This window comes from Natator depressus, chromosome 24 (genome assembly GCF_965152275.1).
Source record: "Natator depressus isolate rNatDep1 chromosome 24, rNatDep2.hap1, whole genome shotgun sequence".
In the NCBI taxonomy this organism is placed as follows: domain Eukaryota; kingdom Metazoa; phylum Chordata; order Testudines; family Cheloniidae; genus Natator; species Natator depressus.
In genome coordinates this window covers 421,178-444,909 of record NC_134257.1, presented here as the reverse complement: position 1 = coordinate 444,909, position 23,732 = coordinate 421,178, and the positions used below count along the sequence as shown (strand labels likewise).

The window sequence follows — 23,732 nt, the reverse complement described above, 5'->3', positions numbered from 1 at the left end:
ACAGAAGGAAGCTGAGAGTCCCCTTCACGGAAAGTGCCCCCCGGCGGGGGCTGGGCGCCACCCCCCAGCTGCCCAGCAGGGGCGGGGCCCCACTCGGCACCTCCCCCCCGCTGCAGTCTCCGGGCTCCCGTCAGGGGGCAGCACGGGCCTTGCCGAGCCCCGGCTCGCCGCTGGCTGGGCCGAGCCGCCGCTGCCTGCCCGCGCTCCGGAGGATGGAGCTGCGGCTCCCCGAGCCCAGCTGACGTCTCCCCGCCTGGGCGTGTGCAACAGGCTCGCTCTGCCCCGCCGGCACCTGCCCTGGGGCGGCCATGGGGGAGCTGCGGCCGGCAGCCCCGGCGGCCCGCGGCTGAGCCCGGCTGCGGGGCAGGGAGCGGAGCGGAGCGCCCCCCTCGGGGATCCCCGCGCCCCCGCAGCATCCCCCGCCGCGCCCCCGAGCTGCGGCCGCCTCCCACCCGCCGGCTCTGGCTGCGGCCAGCATGTGCCCAGGGGAGCCGGGCCGGGCGCCCGGGCAAGGGCGTTTGAAGGGAACCTGAGCAGGGCGCTTCCCCGGCAGGATGGAGGCAGCGCCGGGCACGGAGCCCCGGGACGGGGCGCGCAGGGCGCCGGGCGCCGACCCGCGGGACAAGCCCCTGGCGCTGGACGGGGAGGCCCCCGGGCGCCCCGAGGGTAGCGCGGGCTCTGGGCCAGGCCAGCCGCCCCGCGCAGTAACCCCCGCGGAGGCGCCCGCCTCGCAGCCCGGGGCCGGCAAGGCGGAGGCGGCGGAGCAGATCCTGGCGGACGCCGAGGACCCCGCCGCGCTGGCCGGCACCTTCGTGCAGCGCCAGCTCGGGGCCATGCTGCAGCCCGCGGTCAACAAGTTCTCGCTGCGCATGTTTGGCAGCCACAAGGCGGTGGAGCTGGAGCAGCAGCGGGTGAAATCGGCCGGGTTCTGGATCATCCATCCCTACAGCGACTTCCGGTGAGAGGGGCCCCGGCACCTGCTAAGGACCCACCTGCTAGCCGGCCACCCCCGTCCCCATCCTCCCTAGCCAGCCGCCCAGTCTGGCCCTACCCAGCCACCCTTCAGCGACTTCAGGTGAGAGGGGCCCTTGCCCCTCCTGACCCCAGCCAAGCCCCGGTCCTCCAGCTGATACACAGGGCGGTCAGGTTGCATGCATCCCTGCCCATCCCCGTGCAAGGCTGTCTGCCCAGCTCCCCCACCATGTCCTCCCTCCTGCCAACCTGGGGCTGGCGCTGTCCTGGGTGCTGACTGTGAGGCTGCAGGCTAAGCCTGGCCTTCCCCTGCTGGAGTGGGCCCTGCTCAGCCCCGGGGGTGGGTCCCAGTGGCTCATAGGTTGAGGTCTCAGCGGAGTGAGGGGGCTGCAGTCTGTCCTCCCTGGCCCCCATGGCCCATACCCTCTGCTCCTCCAGCGGCTGCTTCCTTGGGCCATGAGCATCCGTCTTCTATTCGTGCTGGTGCTCTGGGGCCTGCAGCCCCGGCCCCATTTTGTGGGGGAGGTGATGTGGGGCTAACCCGGATGTCAGGGTCCTCTCACCAGGCTGGAGCACCTGAGCCCTACAGTGCTGGTAGGAGGCCAGGGAGTGACATCCCAGGGATGGCTGGGCAGTGAGCTGGGGCGGGGTTGGGGGGAAGGCTCTGTTCCCCAGGAAACCTGGAGGGGCCCTTCCTCAGCAGCTTGTGCTATTCCTACAAGCCAGGCACCAGGGTCCCTCCTCCCCAGACCAGTCAGGAAGCTCAGTCTTGTCACCAGGGTCCCTCTACCTCCAGGTGGGAGCAGGGCAGCAGCTGGGAGCTGTAGGGGAGTTGGGGACTAAGGACAGGACACAAATCCAATGCCATTCGCTTTGCTGTGCAGGAAGTTTCTATTTCCAAGTCCTCACTATCATGAGCCTTCCCTGCACCCAGACTCACCAGCATCATTGGGCCACTGGGTTTTACCCCAAGGAGGCCACACCTAGAGTGGTCCCTCTGTTATTCTTGGGAACCCCTTTCAGTCAGGCCCAGTGTGACCCTGGGAGACCAGCTGATCACCAGAATCAGAAACTCCCCTGCTGCCCAGAATTCACCCCCTGCCCCTTCTCCTTGGAAGGATTCCTGTCCCTGACTTTCCAGGGACGGGCTCTGTCCACCACATGGTTAGTCCTCCCCTCTTGCACTACTCTCCAATAAGGCAGGGGCTAAAAGTAACATGCAGAGAGGCCAGGGGACTGACTGGGTTGTGCTTCTGCTGCCCAGCAATCGCTCTGCTTTAGCATTTTCCAACCCTATAGAATCCCAGGCTAATTCCTCTGGCAGCAGGACATGGGGTATCCCATGCTCAGCCCTTGGGAGTGACTCAAACCCTCCTACTCCTGCAGTCCCAAGTGTTCCAGCAACCTCTCCCATAGCTCACTCCTGCATCCATCTGAGCCTGGCAGTGCTTCATGTATGGACAGGGCAGAGCTTCTAGGTAGCTGGGCCGAACCGACCTCACTCACCGGGCACCTGTGCACCCCCAACAGAGGAAGACTGATCCTTCTGTCTGCCTCTGAGTAGCCCTTCTCTCTTGCCAGTGGACTAGGAGCTGTTTTTAATTTGTGAATGTACTGAGGAGTCGCACCACATCCAAGGAGATTAACTCTTGTCCCAGCTCTAGCAGAAGGGGCGCCTGCAGAGCCCTCCCTCAGCAGGAATGGCTCTGGCTGTGCAGGCTGGTGGTGAAGATGTGCTGGGAAGGGCAATGTGACCATTTAGCGCAGGGTGTGTGGCAAGAAGGTAGGCCTTGTGATGGCAGGTCCAGGCACACCATGTCCCTGGGATCTCCAGGGTGTTACTGGGATGTCTACGTGGTGGGAAGGAATTGGATGTCACGGGGTTGTTGAGTCACATAGGATGGGCTTTCTCTATGGGGGATGAAGATGCAAGACGTTAATTTCTAGTGGAAAATTATGCCACGGTCACTGTGACCCAGCACAAGACTCGCACCTGAGTCCCGTTGTGAAACTGAAAGTAGCCTGCTCAAGTGTAGGTGTAACCAGGGGTCCCCCTGCAGAGCCAGGCAGTGCCCGGAGGCCCTGTTTCTCAGTGATGCTAAGGATCCTTTACACTGCTCCAGCAGAGTGCGAAGGGCCATACAGCAGCCATGTGTTACATGTGCACCCCTGTAAGGGCCTCAGCGTAAGTGAGAAGGCCCCACGTTTACAAGCTGCAGCTCCTGTGAAGTCATGTTCCCTGCAGCTCTGCCTGGTGAAGGTGACAGGGTGACATGCAGGGGGGCTGGTAGGTAGCTGTCCCGGTTGGATTATGCTGATGTTGTTTATTATCTGCATTATGGTAGCAGCTGAGACCAATCGAGATCATGGCCTCATTGTGCTGGGCGCTACCTGACACAGAATAAAAGACGGGCTTTGCCCTAAAGAGCTTACAAGGTAAATCTGAGACAAGAGGCTCCAGGTGGGTTTGGGCAGTCAGCAGGAGGGGACTGGGAGAGGAAGGACAAGGTTAGCTCGGTGAGCTTGTGTATGGCATTTGTCAGGGGCCAATGAACTGGGGCAGATGACATTAACCGCTCCATAGCCAGAGTCCTTCGGGGCTGGCACTCCTAGCAAAGTACTCATCAGTAGGAAAGCTCTTGACTGCAGCTGGAAAGTCCCCAGAGTCGTGGCTTGGAAAGGGTTAACCCAGCATACAGTGTGGCCCCCAGAGAGGCATTAGTGACCAGCGCTAATCCTCAGCTTCTGACTGTTGGTTTCTCCTGTTAGGGAAATTTGGGGCCCCACCACTGGTAGCTCTCCAAAGCCGCTCTCTCCCTGCAGGAGGCTGGACTGTCAGTGAACTGAGTTGGCACCTGACTGTGCAACCCAGACACCGCGGGAGCTCTCTGGCTCTGACTTTAATTTGTTCCTTTAAACTATTCTTGCCTACAGGGCCAGAGACACCTCACGCCCATACGGACACGGGTCATGAGGGCTGGGTGCAGTTCTGCTGGTCACAGGGAGAGCGGGAATGTGAGCTTGCCAGGTTACAGCAGAGAGAGGAGGAAAGGAGCCACATGGGGCTGGGAGGAAGGAGCAAAACTGCCCTTGATTTCTTCCTGTGAATGATTGTGGACTCCTCCATTACTCAGGGCCTGTCATGGGGGTCCAGGTCTGCGTGGTGGAGAGGGGAAGGGGGATGTGTGTACCTGTGATGGGGTGTCAGAGTATGTTTGTCGCACTCTGTGGGCCTGTCTGAGCCTGGCTCCCTCTCTGTGTAGCTTGCCAGAGGATGTTGTGAGGGCCAAGACTATAACAGTGTTCAAAAAAAGAACTAGATCAGTTCATGGAGGATCGGTCCCTCAATGGCTGTTAGCCAGGATGGGCAGGGATGGGGTCCCTAGCCTCTGTTTGCCAGAAGCTGGGAATGAGTGACGGCGGATGGATCACTTGGTGATTCCCTGTTCTGTTCGTTCCCTCTGGGGCACCTGGCATTGGCCACTGTCGGAAGACAGGACACTGGGCTAGATGGACCCTTGGTCTGACCCAGTCTGACCGTTCTTATGTTGTGCTTGTGCAGAGCGCTGGGTTGTGTGTTTTTTCCCTGGCAAGTGCAGGTGGAGTCCTTGGCATGGTCAAACCCTCCAGAGCAATCGTCTGTGCCAATTGCTGGTCTACCAGCCAGGTTCAGCAGGTGGAATCCAAGCCCATTGGTTTCAGGATGGTCCCCCCTGCATGGGGCGCACAGGCCCAGTCACTGGTGTCCTTGTCTTCCAAGTCTCTGCTGCCAGGCAAGGGCTTTTCTGAAGTTCTGGTCCTTGGTTTTTGAGCAGAGCCCTTCCCTCCACCATGAGCATCATGTGACACTTACACTGGGTCCTTGGCTGGAGTTCTCCTGAGCGGGAAGCACTGTTCCCTCAGACGGTTGGGAGATGGGCCCTGCCCTGCGTTAGAGGCTGGGGCAGGCTGCGGTATGGGGTATGGGAGAGACTGACGAGGTTAGGAGTGTTTGGTTAGAGAGGGGCTGGATAAGGTGGTGGCAGCAAAGCGAGAGTTTTACAACACGATGGATTTGATGCTGCATGTCAGCCAGGCCCCTCCCTACCTCCGTGTAGCACAAGAGCAAAGGACCAGGCAATGAAACGCAAAGGCAGCAAACTCCAAATTGATCCAAGGAAATATTTTTCATGCAGTATGTGATTAACCCATGGAGCTCACTGACACAAGAGCTCACTGAGGTTTAGCAAGATTAAAAAAGGTCAGACATTTCTGTGGAGAATGAGAACATCCACGGCCCCACTTGAGTGTGTTTAGAGAGAGAATTTTAGGGTGTAATCCAACCTCTAAAAGAGTCTATTATGGGGGTTCTTCCCCCTTCCTTTGAAGTATCTGGCCACTGTCAGAGAGAAGGGTGGGGTGGATGGGTCTCCTGGCAGTGTCTCTGGTGGATTAATCTCTCTCTCCACTTCCCTCCTGGTGTCTGTCTCAGGGAGGAGCTAGTTTGGGTTTCTTTTCTTTCCCCCGTTCTGAATGTGGAGTTGATGTAGGACACGGTTGCCCCACAGAGAAATCTCCTCCATGCCTGAGAGGCAGCCATCGTGTGGGATGAAATCACACAGCTAGCTACTCTTGGGCATTCAGGTGGGGGAGCCAGAGCATGTCAGGGCAGAGGCAGAAGAGAGATGTGCGAGGGACACTGGTGAAGGGCTCTGCCAGCAGAGGGGTGAAGCTCTCTCACTGTGTTAGCCCCTGGCTACTGGCCAGTCTTGTTCTGCACCTCCCCCGAGGCTAGGGTATTGACAGAACCTTCCAGAACCAGCAATGTTCTCAGCGCATTCCCCGTCTCGCAGTGGGGACCCCCCACCAGCACACGGCCCAAGAGCTGAATAAGAGCAATAGTGGGGGGATGCTTGTCCCGCTGGAGACCAGCCCAGTGGGGGCAGGAGGTGGCTGGAGGGAGCTGGAGTCCCAGCCACATTGACAGAGGCTACCGCAAGACGGGTTCTGTCATGGACTCCCTGGCTTTCCAGGGAAGAAAGGGCTTTGGGGAGGCATGCAGGTGGCAGCAGCCAGGAACTGAAATGAATAAACTAGCAGCAGAGGTCGAAGCCCACACTCAGGGGCAGGGCTCTGCCTGCCTGGGGCTGAGGGTTTAGAACCTGTCCTTCTGTACTCATACCACTTGCTGCTTGTTCCTCATCAATAAAAGACTTGCTCGAACCAAAGGTCCCTTTAGATCCTCTCAGAGCCTTTGCCTGGATCCCAGCCGTATTCCGAGCCTGGCTCTGGAACTGCGAATGTGGCACTCCTGCCTGGTTGATTGGTGCTGTGGTGGCACCTAAAGACCATAACCAAGATCATGGCCCCATTGTGCCAGGTGCTGCCCAGACACAACATGAGAGACTGTCCCTGCCCCAGAGCCCCGGCAATCTGAATGGACCCGACACACGGGCTGAGAAGAGAAACAGAGGCCCTGACCAAAGCCACCCTGCAGATCAGTGGCAGAGCTGGGGTCTCCAGCGCACTACCCAGAAGTCTCTTCTCCTCTGCTGATGCTGGCCTTTCCCCCTCAGTGGCTCAGAGCTCCACCTGAGAGATTCACTGGAAGAGGCATCTTCCAGTGAATCTTCTTATACCTTGTATCTTCTTATACCTGGTTTTAAATATTTTTTGTAAGGGCTGAAGCCAAGGCCCTGGGGAAGGTCAGGGCAGGAACCCATTAAGACAGGCCGGCCCCCTGTGGAGGTCACAGCCTGCAAAGCCTGATGCATCCATGTGCCTGCAGAGGCCTGGATTCTAGTCTCTTCCCCAGAGCAGCTTGGCTTTGCAGAGTGAATTCATCTGGCACCGGCGCCACCTCTCCAAGGTGAGTTAGTGGGGCTGTAGCACATGGTGGGAGGTGAGTCCAGCAAGGGAAAAACCAGGCTGAGAATTGCAGGAACCTCCCGTCTCCGAAATCCAGAGCAAAGCCCAAGATGCCCGGGCACGAAATTGGTGCTATAGGAGATACAGGGGCTCCCCTCTGCCCAGCGCAGAGCACGCCCTGCAGCATCAACTGCCAGGATGCTAACCACTCCCTCTGGCACCCGAGGAGCACCGTGCCCAGGCCTGGGTGGGACGCAGCAAGGGGTGTCACTCTCCCGACTAGTGCGGCTCTTTGGCCCTGTGGCTTGTGCCGCTTCCTCTCACCCATCTCTGGGCAGCGGGTTGCCCTCTGGCACGGGGACGGCGCTGGCTGCAGACACCCCTCAGCCCAACAGAGGGACGGCAGGAAGGTGCATCTCCTGTAGCCCTCAGCCCCCATCTCTGCCTGCATGGCCACACTGTGCTCAGTACCCCAGCCTCTTCATGGCTCTGACCATGAGGCAGGCTTTGGGAACCCACACTCACCCTGACCCAGAGGGTGCTGCAGGGCCCCCCTTCCTGGCCCCGGAGCCCTGCCCCTCCCATCCTACTTGTGTAACCAGAGAGCTTATTCTAAACCCTGTAAGCCCCTGTGGGCAGTGATAAGGAACCAGGTGCCGGTGGGGAGACGCAGAGCCCCCGCCCCCCATCAATGCTCAGGGGCACTCTGGAGGACCAGAGCCAGAGTTCCCGGGGAGGAAAGAACCTGGGATCCTCTGTGCTTGGCCACTTGTGCCTGGGCACTTCAGCAAAAGCAAATTGCCCTGAAGCGCAGAAGCGGAACCCAGTGGGGACTCTTTTATCCTCCCCCTCCCTCCACCCCACCCCCAGCTACACCCACGGGCTACACCCTCGAGCTCCCTCCTGGAAGTTAGGGCTGGCACAATAGGCGCGCGGGGTGCTAGGGAAGAGGGAATTTTGATCCTTGAGCTTCAACCCCATGATCCCAGACAGAAAGGGACAGAATCTATCATCTGAGCTCCAACCCCAGCTCTGACACCGCTTCCCTGGGTGCAAGTCCCATCCCCCCTCTGGGCTCAATCTGCCCATCCATGACCCTGATCCGCCTGCCTGGTGGGTGCCTGAGGTGCCAGGAGCGAAGGTTTGCACGGGGACGCTGGGAGGTGTAATCTCTTTACTCCATGCTGTTGGGTAAAGCACCACCAGGGAGGGTCTCCGTACCCTGCCTCTTCATCCACGGGAGGGATCTCCTCTCCCCGGGCTGGCAGGACTCAGCCTGACACCCTCCCCAGTGGGAAGAGTTGGTTTCCACAGGGGCTCTCTATAAGGCCCCCACTCTCGATAGCCTAGGCATCATCTTTGAACCCGAGCTCTCCTCTTCCTCCTTCACCGGCAGAACTGGCCATCACCATCTCAGCAACACTTCCTGGGGCCTTGCCTCCCCCCTCCTGGACTCCTCCCCCCGGCCTTCAGCCCCTTTCACAGGGACTATTGCAACTCTCTTCTGCCAGGATCTCCAAGCTCTGGTCAGCAGCATGGGCACAGCGAGGTTACCCCTTCGCCACTCCACCCTCTCCCTTCTGGGTCAGAATCACCCTCGCTGTTTTCAGAGCCTAGCCCAGGGCTAGGGAACGGATCTGGCCCACCTGTTCCTCGTTAATAGCTGCACCAAAGACAGCTGGGCTCTATACAGATCTGCTCTCTTGTGAAGAGAAGAAGGCAGGAGATAGGAGAGGACGCTGGGGCAATGGCTGTGATGAGCAGGGGGAAGGGTTTGGGCCTGGAAGCTGCTGTAAGCAGATGGAAAAGGCCTGGGAACTCCTGTGGAGATAAAGAGCAGGGCAAGATGCCAGGTGGAGAGGGAGGCCAGCCCCCACGCTGGGGTGGTGGGGGTGGTGGAGGATACATACTCCTTGTGGAGTTACAGAATGAAAGGGAAACTGAGGAAGGGTGCTACAGAGCCACCCAAGGCCATCAGATGCACTTGGCAGGCAACCAGTGCTGTTACAGAGCCCCTCAGACGCTGGGTCTCTGTTCTCTTCTCACCAAGCTTTGGCTGTCTTGTGCCTTCATGGATCTCCCCACTGTTGGGGCAAGAACTTCCCCCTCCACAGCTCGTACCACCAGGCTCAGCCACCCTATCCCTTGCTGCCTCAGCAGCTCCTCGGCTCCTTTCATAGCCATCTGAAGCCTTCTCTCTCTCCTTCCCTGCCACTGTGCTAATTCCTCTCCCCTTGGGATCTCGGGCTGGGTACAGACTCAGCCCCTCTGTGCTCTGGTTGTTTGGGGGCACGAAGGTTGGGATTAGAGCTGTCTGGCCTGGCGTGTTGTGTCGCCCCCGCAGATGGCTGGCGAGCTGCAGCTTGGAATGACAGGCTGCTCTCAGCCCTCCCAGGTGGAGAGACAAATGGGGAGAAGTGTGTGTGCATGTGTGTGCACGCACGTGTGCATCCAGTCTCTATATCTGTTTGGGGCATGGGCAGTGGGAGGAGGGTATGTGTCCGTGTCCATGCATGCACATCCTGGCTGTATATCTGTTTGGGGCATGTGCACGCAATCTTCAGGGGGTTTATAGAGTCCAAGGCCAGAAGGGACCTTGCTGATCAGCAAGTCTGACATCCTGTGTCACGCAGGCCATGGGACTTCCCCAAATTGGTTCCTGTTGGATCTACAGCCCGTTTTTTTAATTTGAGTATTTCTGGTGATGGAGAATCCCCCACAGCTCTGGGTAAATTGCCCCAATGGTTGATTACTCTCACTCTTAAACATTTGCACTTTATTTCCAGACTGAATCTGTCTCGTTTCAACTTCCAGCTGTTGGCTCGTGTTAGACTTTTGTCTGCTAGACTGAAGAGCCTGTGATCAAATATCCTGTTCCCCAGGAAGGTACTTACAGACTGTGAGCAAATCACCCCTTAAACTTCTCTCTAAACAGATGGAGCTCTGTCACTGTAAGGCAGGTTTTCATGCCCGTTCATCATTCTCATGGCTCTTCTCTGAACCCTCTCCAGTTTAAACTGATCCAATTTGTCATGCAGGTTTAGCTACTAGAAGGAGGTTTTCATTCTCTCCCTCCCTTTCTCCTTCCCTGGCTCCATTCCCCATCTCCTTTCTCATTCCCCTGCTCCTCTGTCCTCTGCTTCGTGCCCGCTCTCCGTTCCTCCCGCAGGTTTTACTGGGACCTCATCATGCTGCTGCTGATGGTGGGGAACCTGATCATCCTGCCCGTAGGCATCACCTTTTTCAAGGATGAGAACACACCGCCCTGGATTGTCTTCAACGTGCTCTCGGACACCTTCTTCCTGGCTGACCTGGTGTTGAACTTCCGCACGGGCATCGTGGTGGAGGACAACACAGAGATCATCCTGGACCCGCACACCATCAAGATGAAGTACCTGAAGAGCTGGTTCCTGGTCGATTTCATCTCCTCCATACCCGTGGATTACATCTTCCTCATCGTCGACCTGGAGACTCAGGTGGACTCCGACGTCTACAAGACGGCGCGGGCCCTGCGCATCGTGCGCTTCACCAAGATCCTCAGCCTGCTCCGCCTTCTGCGCCTGTCCCGCCTCATCCGCTACATTCACCAGTGGGAGGAGGTGGGACCGCCAGGGGAAGAGCGTTTGGGGGTCCCTGCCCGGAGGGATCAAGGGGGGCTTCAGAACCCCTGGCCAGGGGAGGGGCATTTTGTGGACCTGTGGCTGGGAGGAGCTTGGGGGGGGGTTAAGGGGCATCTGGGGGCTCCCTGTCCCCCGCTGCGAGTACCTGGAGAAGAGAGCTGGCTTTTCACAGTCTTTCTCCTGGCTTATCCCCTTGCTCAGATTTTCCACATGACCTACGACCTGGCCAGCGCCGTGGTGCGGATCTTTAACCTCATCGGCATGATGCTGCTGCTGTGCCACTGGGACGGCTGCCTGCAGTTCCTGGTGCCCATGCTGCAGGATTTCCCTGCGGACTGCTGGGTCGCCATCAATCACATGGTGGTGAGCACCCCGCCCGGCTCTTCTGCTCTGAAGCCTGAGATCCCCAGGCTCTTCGTGTCTCCCTGAATTTGCTGTCCACTGGGGTGGGGCCGTCGGGCTCCAGCCTGTCCCTTCCTTGTGGTCTCTGCTCTCCTCAACATCTGTTATCCCATTCTGGTTTAAGAGACCCCTGCAGCAGAGTGGTGCCATCCGCTGCCCTGGTGCTTGTCGTGGGACATAAGGAGCAAATCCTTTATTTTACAAGGCAATTGGTTAAAACCATCCCCCATCCCAGACTGCCGCCACAGAGGTGTATTGCTGTGGGCTCCCGGAGGAGCGGTGCCCAGGAGCAGGCTGGCGACAAGGGGGGAATCCCTGGCCAGGGCCATGGGCTCTGTGCAGAATCCCAGTCTCCACTGTGGCCATGACACATGCACTGTGTCACTCACTGTTAATAATGAATGTGCTGGAAGGCAGATCCCCTCCCACCTGGCTCAGCGGCCATGGGCTGCATGGGGTCAGTGAGGGCAGAATTTGACCTCCCTGCCCCTGTCCCCAAGCCAGGCTGGCCCTGCAGGGCTAACAGGAGAACTGCCTTTGTGGGGGTTGATCTCCTGAGTGAGAGACTGGGGCAGTTTGCAGAGCCGGGCTGCAGTCTGTGTAACGGGGATCGTGGCGTGTGCATGGGGTCGGGGAGGCTTAGTGTTTATAAAGGGATAGGCAGGTGATAAATAAACCTTATGCTGATGGCTCCAGCCTGGGAGACCTCACGGACCAGACCATCATGCATGTTCCAGGCTGGGAGCATCCCCGGGCACACATGTTGCTACACGCAGACTCTTACACACACCCATGTGCACACTCTTAAACCTGTGCTAATTACCCATGCACACATGTGCTGTCCAGCGGGGGGCTGATGGCGATCCCGAGTCTGATTGCAGCCCCACTGGCATCAGTCAGACAGGGGAATCTCTCAATCTGGGCTTGTCCCTGCTGCAGCACATCTCTGCCACTAATTAAATCCGACAAACAAGGGAAATCTCTCCCACCAGCTGCCAAGAGACAGCAGGCAGTGGGGGCTCCTGCTGCCTCCCTGGGCGCTGGGCTGGGGGTCCTTAGATCAGCCCAGAAGCTGCCGCACCCTGGGGAACGGGGCCCTGCCCCGGGGTGTGAGGCCACAGACCTGTTCCCCTGCTGGTTGGGAGTTCACATTTCCCCCACCCTGGGGTGGGAGATACAGAGAGGCTGCAAAGTCAAAGAAATGCCTGGCTACAGTGGCAGGAGTTAGCCCGGTTGCAGCCTGCTCAGGTGCCCTCCTGTCTGCAGAACGACTCCTGGGGGAAGCAGTACTCCCATGCCTTGTTTAAGGCCATGAGCCACATGCTCTGCATTGGGTACGGCCAGCAGGCTCCGGAGGGGATGACTGACGTCTGGCTCACCATGCTCAGCATGATTGTGGGTGCCACCTGCTACGCCATGTTCATTGGCCACGCCACTGCCCTGATCCAGTCGCTGGACTCCTCCCGCCGGCAGTACCAGGAGAAGGTGAGTGCACTGGGGGGAGTGAAGCAGGCCCCGAAGCTTAGGCAGGGTGGTAAGGGGCAGGCCTTGAGGCAAGCAGGGGAGGTGATGGGCTGGTGCTGTGGGTGCGGGGGAGATCGGGCCTGGGTATGAGCTGGGAATGAACAGACACTTGTGTCACTGAACACTGCCTGACCCATGCCGCTCCTTGCCAGCTTCTCCCCTGGTTCTATTACTGTGTCGGCACAGCTGGCCCAGGGCCGCCTGGTTCCAGGCCTGCGGAGGCTGCCTGGCACCACGCTGCACTCTTCACTCTTGCCCTGGGGCTCAGGCCGCAGGCATGGGCCCCCTCCCACCCACCTATGGAGCCCCTGCCCTTCCCATCTGGGTGTTTCCAGCCCTGGCACGAGTGTTTCTGTCTGTCCCTCCAGTACAAGCAGGTGGAGCAGTACATGTCATTCCACAAGCTGCCCGGGGACACACGCCAGCGAATCCATGAGTACTATGAGCACCGCTACCAGGGCAAGATGTTCGATGAGGAGAACATCCTGGGGGAGCTGAGTGAGCCTCTCAAAGAGGTAGGGAGTCCTGGAGCCAGGGCCAGCCCCGCCCCCACCCTGGGTGGTGATCACTGGCGGGTTGCTGCTCTCAAAGGGGTATATTGCTTCCAAGTGACCCTCTGCTGCCCTCCTCCCAGGAAATCATCAACTTTAACTGCCGGAACCTGGTGGCCAATATGCCACTGTTCGCCAACGCCGACCCCAACTTTGTGACAGCTATGCTGACCAAGCTGCGCTTCGAGGTCTTCCAGCCTGGGGACTTCATCATCCGTGAGGGCACCGTGGGCAAGAAGATGTACTTCATCCAGCATGGCGTGGTCAGCATCCTCACCAAGGGCAACAAGGAGACCAAGCTGTCCGACGGCTCCTACTTCGGGGGTGAGGCTGGGCTGGGAGAGGAAGGAAACAGCCATGCAGCTCCCCAGATGGGAGGGGGCATCTGTGGCTCAGGGGGCTGGGATGAAGATGTGACAGGATCCACAGGGTGCAGCCTGGGACCGTGGGACCTCTGTGCCCCCTTAACTCTCTCCAGCCTGGGCTGTCTCTCACAATGCCTTGCTAGTGACAGGCAGCAAACCCTTCCAGGTGCTGTGATAACTCAGCACAACTGCATATGGAGCCCCACACCCAGCTAGATTGCATGAATGCTTCCAGAGCCACTCACGAATCAGACAAGGAAAGGCACCAGCCAGTTCCCCCCAGCTGCCAGCACTGTACCTCAGGAATATACTGTCTTGCACTGCTCAAGACGAGCAATGCAGATTTATTAATTGGTTCACCACTTCATCAATGGAAAGTGAACACACACCAACCTTTGCAAACCTGAGCACACGCTTCAGGCAAACTCATTGGTAAAGATAAACAGTTAAACAAATCTATTGACTATAAAAGATAGATTTTCAGTGGTATTAAGTGACAGGCAAAATTTCAGAGTTAGTTACCAAAAGAAAAGAAAATATAAGCACGCAGTCTAAACTCTCAACCCTATTAGACTGGGCAACATCTAAATAAAGCAGTTTTTCTCAGCCTACTGGATATTGCAGTTCATAGTACTCAGATTTCACCCTTGAAATCTGGGCCAGTCTCCTCTGTTGGAGTCTTAAGTCTTGTTGCTTGCAGCATAGGTGGGGGAGGAGAAAAGGCGAAGCATGGGCCCCCATGTCCTGTTTTATACCCTCAGTCTCATGTGCTTGGAGAATACAAGGCCAGGCATGTCTCATGGGCATTGCTGAGTCCCCAGGCAAGGTTGAGCAATTCCCCTGGTGTGGCCTTATGCAGGTGAGTTATTGAATTGTAGCTCCCTGGCTGGACAATGGCTGGTGATGGTTGTTTGACACCCACCCGGGAGTTGGTCACTTTCCTTGCTGTTGTCTCTGGGGGGCTAATGTCTGGCTGATTCCCCAATTTACAGCATGTTTTACACCCTACAACACAATTATCACAACTTAATATGCATTAATGATACACATCTATAGATAGAAAAATGACTTTCACTAGATCAGAACCTTTTCCCTGATACCTCTCTCAGCCTGCTTTATATGCAAGATCACAATCAAGTATAAAGGAGGATATGGGGGTGTCAGGGAGTCCCCAGGTTCTCTCTCCAGCTCTGGGAAGGCAGTGGGGGTAAGAATGGGGGAGGAGTGGCTGGGAGCCAGGACTCCTGGGTTCTCTCCCCAGCTCTGGGAAGGCAGTGGGGGTAAGAATGGGGGAGAAGCCAGGACTCCTGGGTTCTCTCCCCAGCTCTGCGGGGGAAGGGGAGTGCTGTCTAGTGGTTAGAGCAAGCTGTGGCCATGCCGCACAGAAGTCCTGGGTTCTGTTCCCAACTCTGTAAGTGGCTGTTGCGTTGCCTGGGATTGGTCCTTTCCGCTCTTTGTGCTTCAGTTTCATTCAGCTCACAAGCTCCTGTAACATAAGAGGCACTAGACAAGGTAACCGTCTCCCCTTCTCTGGCTGCCAGAGCAGGGAGCAAAGACGCGGCCTGCGGCAGCTTTGGGGATCAGTGCCAGCAGGGAGGTGACCATAGCCATGATGCTGAGCTCTGTGTCCCACAGAGATCTGCTTGCTGACGCGGGGGAGGCGGACAGCCAGTGTGCGTGCCGACACCTATTGCCGCCTCTACTCGCTCTCGGTGGATAACTTCAACGAGGTGCTGGAGGAGCACCCCATGATGCGTAGGGCCTTCGAGACCGTGGCCATGGACCGCCTGGACCGCATCGGTGAGGGACCGCCCACCCCAGTGCATGCCAGCTACCCCTGCAAATCTCCTTGCTCCCAAGCAGCTGCTGCCCTGGCACATACCCCCTACTCCCCGACCGCCTTCCCCTGTCCTTGGGCCCCTAATGTCAGGGACATTTCTTTCCCTGCCTCCTCTGGGGCTGGGCTGGGGAGCCCTGCTCTGGGATTTCCTCCCTCTCCCCAGTAGGAGGTAAGGGGAGCTGCTATATGGCATTGCTTTTGTTCACAAGGAGGGTCTATAAGTTACCTCCCACGCCCCAAGCTCAGCCACCTCTCACTGCCTCCCCCTTGCAGTCCTTACTGGTGAGGGCCGACCTGAGTAGCTGCTGGCCCTGGGGGCAAATGGGACCCAAGGGCACCAGGTCTACGCCCTTCTCACATAGCCTTAGATAGACACTCAGCCAAGAAAATCGCTACTGTCAGCGTAACCCTCTGGCAGGAGCAGGGAGCCAGGACTCTAGGGTTCTATCCCCCCGCTCCTCACCCTCCCCGTCTGTAAGATGGTGGGGATGCTCATATCTGCCTGTTTCTCCCATGGTGCCCCTGGCCCTGGGGCACAGCTCAGGCAGGTGTTGGTGACCCTGTGTCTTCTCTCTGCCCCTCAGGTAAGAAGAACTCCATCCTCCTGCGCAAGCGAGCAGAGCACAGCTCAGGGGCCATGAACAATGAGATGATCCAGCAGATCGTCAAGCATGACCGGGATATGGCCCACAACATCCAGGACCTGCAGCAGATGGCGGTGGGCCGGGAGTTGAGTGGCAAGCCGGTGATCTGGGAGCCCCTGGTGCATGCGCCACTGCAAACGGCAGCTGCCACCACCAACGTGGCCATTGCCTTGACTCACCAGCAGAGCCTGCAGGCCCACATCTTCCTGCCACCCTCCTCCATCTCCAGCCCGCTCTCACCTGAGGCCACCCTGCTCACCAGGCAAGCGCGCAGGTCCCAGCCCAGCCTGGGGGGCTCCCGGCCCTCCTCAGTGAGCTCCCCATCCAGTATACAGCCCCACCTGCAGACGCCTGCAGCCAACTCCCCTTCATCCCCCATGGTCCAGTCCCAGTCGCCTCTGGAAAGCGGGGGGCCGAAGGCCGGACACCTGGGACTGCCACAGCCAAGGCTGGTGCAGAAGGGGGAGCCCCTGGCAATAGCAAAGCAGCCCCTTACGGGCTCCCAACCCCAGCTCTCCAAGTCCCGAGGCACCTCAGTTTCCACGTCACTTCTCCAGCAGCCAGCAGGGGGTCCGTCCCCCAGCTCTGAGCAGGTGCTCCCAGCAGGGAGAACTCTCCACTACAGCCTGTCCCGAGCCACCGGCTCCCACATCTCGCTGCTGATGCAGCCGCAGCAACTGGTGAAGCACAGGAGCATCCAGGGCCTACCTATTGGGAGGCTCACACAGGACGTCCGGCTCCTGTCAGCGTCTCAGCCATCCCTCCCCAATAAAGTCACCCAGCAAGCAGACGGGAGCTCCTCCCATCAGGGCAGGAAGTCAGCAGGGAACCTGGCTCACAGGTCATCTCCCTCGGTAGCTGGACTCCTCACCAAGCCACCCCCTGGGGTTCCAGGTCAGCCAGCACACCCGCAGCAGATGCCTTCCGGATCTTTAGTCCAATCCAGCCGGCCCGTGAGTGGAGCGTCCACGCCGCAGTCTCCCGTCTCCACGCCCAGGCATGCGGCAGGCCCCTCCCGCAAGGGCTCCGTGGTGTTCAGCCCTGAGGTGGAAAGTGGGAAGCCCAAACTCCCGTCCAATATGTGAGAGCCCAGGGCTGTAGCCAAGCAGGGGGGAGAGAGAGGAGTGGACTCTCTGGAGAGCTGTGCTCCTGGGGCTGTGTCTGACATAGGGCTGGGGCAGGGAGAAAGGGGGACAGCCTCCCCCAAAGCCCCCACCCAGGGCTGAGGCTGAGTGGGCAAGGAGAGGAGATGGCCAGGGGTGACCACCTACCACAGACACGGACTCTGCTTGAGTCATGTGCCTGGCTGCAGGGCAGGCTCTGCCTTGGGGTCACTCTGGGATACTCCTGACTCCACTGAGGACAGGAAGCCATTAAAAGGCTGCCTCCTTCTGCACCCCACAGCAGAGGGGCCATGGGCTGGGCTGACTCCATCAGTGCTCTCTTCACTCTGCCTCTCCCGGGGACACAAACCTTGCTATGGGGCCCTGCCCCATCCCCTCACTCCACCCCCTCCCAAGGGGCCCAGCCCCTGCCCTGAAGGGCATAGGTCCCACCGCAGTGAGCAGCGTCAGGAAGGCACTTGGGGGCTCCTCCCACTCATGTTTCTCTGTTAGGAAATTCTTCCAGCCCCCAGATGCATCCCCACAATGGCCCGCTTGAAGCCTTTGCCCTGTAGGGGAGGCAGGGTGAGGGGGATAGGACCAGAGCCCCAGGGTAAGGCCTTTCCCCTCACCCACAGCCGGGGACAGAGTGGGGGAGATGGACCCCATGGAGAGGCCTTTGCACTGGGGGGTCAGAGCGGGAGGAGGTGGGGGGCTGCAAGGTTGCTGAGAGCCTGGAATCCCCCTCACTCCAGCTTCCAAGCCTCTGTACCCAGAGTAGGACACCTGGGGCCCCATGGCACTGCCTACCATGGCCAACCCAGGAAGCCAAGATGAATCTATCCAGCACCCTGTGGTCCCAGGCAGCTCCGAGTCCCCAGGACTCCAGGTGTCTCCCCTCTCTCCCTCTTATCCCCAGCTGGTCTAGTCTGAGAGGCCACACAGATCCTCATACATGTGGCCTTTGTCCCCAGAGGCCTGGCAAGTCACTGCTGGTTGTGAACACATCTCAGCTGCCCCATCTCTCCGATAGGGTAACTTTAAATGTGTGCAGCAGGAGCTCATGCGAATTCCTCTAGCCCTAGAGAACCCAGTTCCCTGGGGAAGGGAGGCACGGGGAGCAGGCATGTCTCATCCCCCACCCCTCCGAGCACTTGGTCTTTATAGTCAGATGGTCCCTGTAGAAAGGGGCCGTGGGCCAGGGCTGTCCTGGCTGTAACGGTCTGGGCTGGATTTGAGCTGGTGGGTTCCCTTGACCTCACAGCTCCTGGCCTGCCCTGGGGTCCAGGAGGCTAACTCTGAGGACATAGGCCCAGTGCTGGCTGCCCTGAGGGGCTTGTTCACGGTATCCGTGGGTTGTCAGGAGAAGATTAATCAACTCCCCTCAGTGTAAGGAGCCAGGCCTGGAAATGCAAAAGCTGCATAGAAATGTCCCCAGATCCCCCAGGGCCTATGTTGGGTTGCCAAAGGTGATGTGTGTTCCCATGAGACAGGCTCTGATGGATGTTCTGGGAGCCCTGGGGCAGTCAGACCCAGGGATCTGACTGAAGGGCCTCCTTGGCTGGGTCTTGTCCCCTACACTGTACTGAGGCAGGGGGCACAGGCTAAGGGCAGGGGCTGTAGTTCGGGGCTCTCAGCATCACACCGAGATGTGCATTTCTCACTGGGTGTGTTCTTAGCCGACCAGACAGTTTTCTGCTCCCCTCTTGTGGGAAGGGACTTGGAAAGAGTTTTGCTACCTCTGCTCTTGACTGCTAGCTCCTGCACCCCTGGAGGGTCTTGGAGAGCTGGGCCAGGGGGTTTCTCTCCTCTTACCTTGCAGGCTGGTGCCCCATTGCCTGGGGTTAGTCTGAGTGAGCAGCACTGTCCCAGGGAGTTCAGTGTAAGGGGAAGGGTTGGTCCCCACCCCCTGTCTATGGTCAAGTCTTGCTAAAGACCCACCCCCAGTTTCTGGAAGTCAGTCCAAGATGTTCTTCATCAGCATTAAAGTGACTCCAGGGAGATTGCAAAGGAGATGCTCACATCCCCCCTCCCCATGCCGGTCAGTCACGCCCCAGTCACTGCCTGGATCTCAGCTCGAAGCAATGTTGCTTCCTTCACTTGTAGCCTCCCCATGGGGAGGATTCTGCATCCCTGTACAGAAGGGTTGGGATTTCCGGGGAGTCTCCCGGCTCAGCCTGAGCTGCCCCTCTCCAGGAACCAGTAGTTAGCAATGTGTGTGCGAGTCGTGGCTCTGCTAAGCAGCTGAATTCTGCTGATGGTGTTGCTTTCGGGTCCAAACGTGTTACTGATTCGGGTTAGAGTAGTGCCCCCCCCCAAACTCTGCTGTGCTGTATAGCTTCTTCTTTCCACTACCAGAGTCAGGAAAATTGTTTCTTGTCGTCCCTGCTCTGGGAACACTGACAGTGTCAGCAATCTGGAGCTCAGCCCTGTAGGTACCTGTGCTAGAGGCGATAGACCCAGCCATGGCTAAGCACAGTGTTGGGCTAGGGTTTCCTTTCATAGAATATTTCTTAAAGGTAAGTTGTTCAGTTCTTCTCTCCATTCGTATTTTGGGATGTTGGGACCAGAGTCTTCACTGCAGGACGAGGAGGGGGAGCTCAGCCCTTGGCGGAGTTCAGTCCAGTGGGAATCGCTTTGATGCCTGTATTGGAGGGAGTATTCAGCACTGCCTTCTTCTCATGGACTTGAGTGTCCTTTTCCTCTGTCCCTGCCTCCCCCCCTCCACTTGGCCCCGTGTGTCTGTCCCAGCAGCTCCTCTAGAAGGGGCCTGCAGTCAGGTCGCTTAGATTCAAACATTCCAGGATCTTCTTGTTTACACTACGTAATGTAGAGACATTTGTAGCAATTGTGGTAGGATTCCATTGAAAGGAAGAGTGCCGAGGTGTGGGCTGGCCCAGGTGGCACCTGCAGAGCTGTGGCCCTCCTTCCACAGCACCTGGACCCTTTCTGGTCTTTCCAGAGAGGAAACCGTGCTCTGTGCGGCTGTGTCACCCTGCGGCTCTTCCCCTGCAGGTTCCCCGTCATTGCTAACCCCGGGCAGCCCTGCTACTGAGCGTGCCAGTGTTCACGGTGCTCTGGGTAACCCCCAGCACAGTACCACTGTGCTGTCCGGCCTTGTTCTAAGCAAGGTTACAAACACGGCAGCTGTGTCTGTTTGTGTCACCCCAAGGAGGGGGGGGGGGCTAGATGCAGCAGGACATAGCTTCTGCCCTAGAGAGAGGCTGACACTCCCACCCATATTAGCAACAGGGGGAATCAGGCTGGGGGAAAGGCCACAGTAGAAGCACCCTGCGTGTGTGTGTGTGTGTGTGCGTGCACGTGTGTGCAAGTCTAGTCACCAAAGACCATGATCCTTCACTCTTGCACTCACAGCAGTCGATGTACAGAGCTTGTAGTTTTCATATTGCAGAGACTTTAAAAGCGTTTTTTAATTTTCAGTCGTTGTACATAACAGATTTAAATAATAAAGAGTGACTCCAAGCTGGCATCTAACTGCACCTCTGTCAATAAAGCAGCTGCGGCCCAGTGAAATGCTACCCACCCCATCACCTGCGGCTGGGGTTAGAAAAGCCCCTAGCCCCTGCTCTTCAGCAGTCACGGCTCTAGATGTCCTTCCGCCCATGACATCTTTGGTGACAACAGGCCAGAGGGAAGGCAGCCCCCTTGTGCCCTTTGCTCAGGCGATGCCTGTGCAGGCACCTTGGTGCTGGCAGTTCAGCGTCTGCCTTGCTCTCTGGGGCAGTTCAGGGTAATTCTCAAAGCGCTTCAACCCTGATGAAATTGTAATGGCGCCTGGGCTCGTCCAGAGACTGCAATGAAACCGGGCAATGCTGCGTCCCAAGACCAACGGCAAAGCAAAATCTAGCTACTGGGAGAGGATTGTAGATGGGGGTGGCGGAAAAATTGTATCCCCCAAGCCCTCATTGGAGCCAGGAAGCTGTGCGGCAGAGGGGCAGGCAAGGCTAAAAAGAGAGACCGAGAGAGATGGGGACAGAAGCTGGGCTCTCCCTGAGATTTCAGTGGGGGCTTGATGGGCCAGCACAGTTGTTTTGGACAGGAGGCACTGCAGAGGAGAAGGCTCTCACCACACAGAGAGGAGGCAGCCAATGTTAGCTGAACAGAGGGAGCTGGGGGAAGGGGCGGCTTGACTGGGGCAAGTCTGTGGTGGATTTTTAAAACAAGGATAGCGTACTGAGTCAGCAGTTTGCACTTGGCCCCCCCACTTCCATCCTAGGAGCTGAGAGGAGGGTTTGGCTGCATCGTACCCCTACACATACATCACCCACTCCCCAACGGGCAGCAAACACTCCCCCACAGACACAGCGGCAGCAGCTGGGACACCCTCCCCCCCCGCTTTATTTTGGGATTAGTATTTAATCTTTAGAGTTTTTCTTCCATTTATTAACTGGGGGGAGGGAGGGTTGATAGTGCCTGATTGCAGCTTGGACTTTAGGCATTAAGCAGATTAAATCAAGGTCACACAGGGCATGATGGGCTGGTGCTGGGGATCCAGGCACCCCTGCAGCCAACGAACATTTCTGCAGGGAACAGAACCCTCTGCGGCGTGTGCAGCATCCAGCCAAAACCCAAGGCAAGCCCCACAGCCCTGCCCTGGGGTATAGATCTGAGCCCATCCACAGGCAGCTGCTGCAGCCTTACAATATCCCACTAGCCAGTTCAAGATGGGGAAAAGCAGATGGAGTGACCTCAAAGTAGTGCCCAGCTGAATGCCAGTGCTGCACGCTTTCCCCAGCCGTGCCCAGGGCTGCAAGCTTCCCTGCAGCAGTGCCTTGTCAGTCCCCAGTTAGGCTTCTAGCACAGTGCGCTGGCCCCTAGTCATGCCCACCTGGGACTCCCAGTACTGCCCCTGAGGCACAGCAGTGTCTGTCTACCCCCTGGGGGGGGGGGAATAGGGCTGGGCAGCAGGTGCCCCTGTGTCTGTCTGTCCCCAGGACATTTACTCACTGGAGGCGCTAGCAGCAGCCCCTCATTGTGCAGGAATTAGGCTCCATGACACAGGAGGAGTTCAGCCCCGATTAGCAGGTTTCTCGTTAATTTGATTATTTCATATTATGCTGACTCTGAGCATCTTAGACTCTGGGCCTTGGGCTCCCTGCATCCCTGGGTCCCTGTTTGGGAATGCCAGGGGCAGCGCTGCAGCCTACCAGCTGTTTGTGTGGATGATGGTCAGTGGCACTGACAGCCGCCAGGGAGAGGGCCCCCTCGCTGGGGCTGGGAATCCCTCTGGAGCAAGGCGCATGTGAGGCCTGTGCCCCTTAGAGCCCTGGCTCTCACGGGCATGAAGCTCACCCATGCACCTTGCACCAGGGCTCTTCTGCTCCCTCATCCATGAGCCCAAGGAAAGAGGGAGTGCAGGGAGCACCTGCTGGGAGCCCCGGGGCTGGGCCATTGTATAGAAATTGGAACAGGTCCTACCTAGCCTGGCCCCTGGGGCTGGGGCAGGGCTGCTCTCCTGGTTTTGCTCCTTCCAGAGGGGGCTTCCCCCAGGAGATGACTATGAGTAACCACATCACAGTTAACCCTTTGGGCCCCATAAAAAGGTGGGAAATTACACTGGCCCCCCCCTGCACAGATTGGCTTTGTGGGTGCAGGTCCTTAGGGCTCAGCAGAGCAGGGCTCTGTCTAGGCTGTTCTCTTGCATGCACTGAGGCCGGAGGAAGGGAAAAGAGCATTTGCTCAGAAATGTCATTTCTGCCCATATGGCCCGGATGCTGGGAGAGCTCAGATTTACCCACCAGTTCCCCAGTTCCATCTGCCTGGGTGACAGGGTCAGGCACCACAGAGCAGAGCTCAGGCTAATCACAGCCCCTGGACTGCCCAGTGGCTGTGAAGGGAGAGCAGCTCCAGGGGCAGGCCCTGTCTGCCCCAGTCCAGAGAAGAGAGTGGCACAGTCCAGCATGGCCCGAACCCCTGTAGCCCAGAAGAGCGAGCAGCCCAGCTTCCCCTCCTGCAGTGCTCTCCCACAGAGCCTGGCCCTGGGGTGTGTTAGATGCAGCCTCAAGGAGGCTGGGTTTGCAGCGATTAGTAAGGACTCTGTCCCATTAGCTTGTCCCTTGGAAGCCAGGAGCCTTCCATGGCCATTAGCCTCCGGCACTGCTATGGCCACGGAGAAGTGGGATTGGTGGGATTTAACTTTAGGAGCCCAGTGCCTCTGGGAGCAGCAGCAGCTGGTGAAAGGGATTACAGGGAGCTGGGCAGAGATTGATTAAAATGAGTTTAGTTGCAGATCAAGGCAGATTGGCAGTCTCCCTGTTATCAGCACATGGGCACGAGCAGAAACGCATGGGGTGAGTGACCCGGGGGAGGGGGGGTGCTACAGCACCAGCCCAGCTGCTCCCTGATCCCAGGAAGGGGAAAACTTCCACACCAGCCCTGCCCCCATCACACAAGCTAGAGCTGTCCCTGGGGAACCTGCAGCAGAGGGACCTCCTGGGGAAAGAGCAGGTTTCTGGCTGCTCAGAAGCAGAGCCAGGGGAACATCTACCTCCTCTGGCCGTGCCCCAGCATTAGCCCCCTCCCCACACCCCAGCAGGATCCTGGCCACATGGGAAGCCCCCAGGGGCTGATGCCTGAACATGCTGCAGGGCCCTGGCAGCACCAATGCTCCACAGCCTGACATAGCTGCTGGGACAGGCTTCTTCCAGCAGGTGTGGGAGGAAGGAGCTAGTTCTGATAACTTTCCCAGAATCAGAGCCAGGGTGACGTAGGCTTGAGGTCTCAGCCCAGGGCAACTCCCACCCTGGGGCAGGAGCTCCTCAGCTGGTGAAGCACAGGATGGGCATGCCCCTTCCCCTGCCCATGCTCATACTGCTGTGCTGACCCCTCCAAGGGTGCCACCCA

The 23,732-nt window shown here is 58.2% G+C and overlaps 1 protein-coding gene across 3 annotated transcripts; it reads left to right on the top strand.

Moving 5' to 3' along the window:
- The first annotated feature begins 554 nt into the window (after positions 1-554).
- Positions 555-20,365, top strand: HCN3 (hyperpolarization activated cyclic nucleotide gated potassium channel 3). 3 transcript variants are annotated; one of them, XM_074938751.1, is made up of 8 exons: positions 555-958; positions 9,989-10,418; positions 10,641-10,802; positions 12,108-12,326; positions 12,734-12,880; positions 13,000-13,240; positions 14,917-15,081; positions 15,706-20,365. In XM_074938751.1, exons 1-8 carry the CDS (start codon positions 555-557, stop codon positions 16,848-16,850), a joined length of 2,913 nt encoding a protein of 970 aa, XP_074794852.1. In that variant the 3' UTR covers positions 16,851-20,365. The 3 variants fall into 3 exon arrangements, with proteins under 3 accessions (XP_074794852.1, XP_074794854.1, XP_074794853.1); XM_074938753.1 differs by having other exon boundaries at positions 957-1,075; positions 15,706-20,364; XM_074938752.1 differs by lacking the exon at positions 555-958 and adding an exon at positions 9,599-9,705 and having other exon boundaries at positions 15,706-20,364.
- The last annotated feature ends 3,367 nt before the right edge of the window (positions 20,366-23,732 follow it).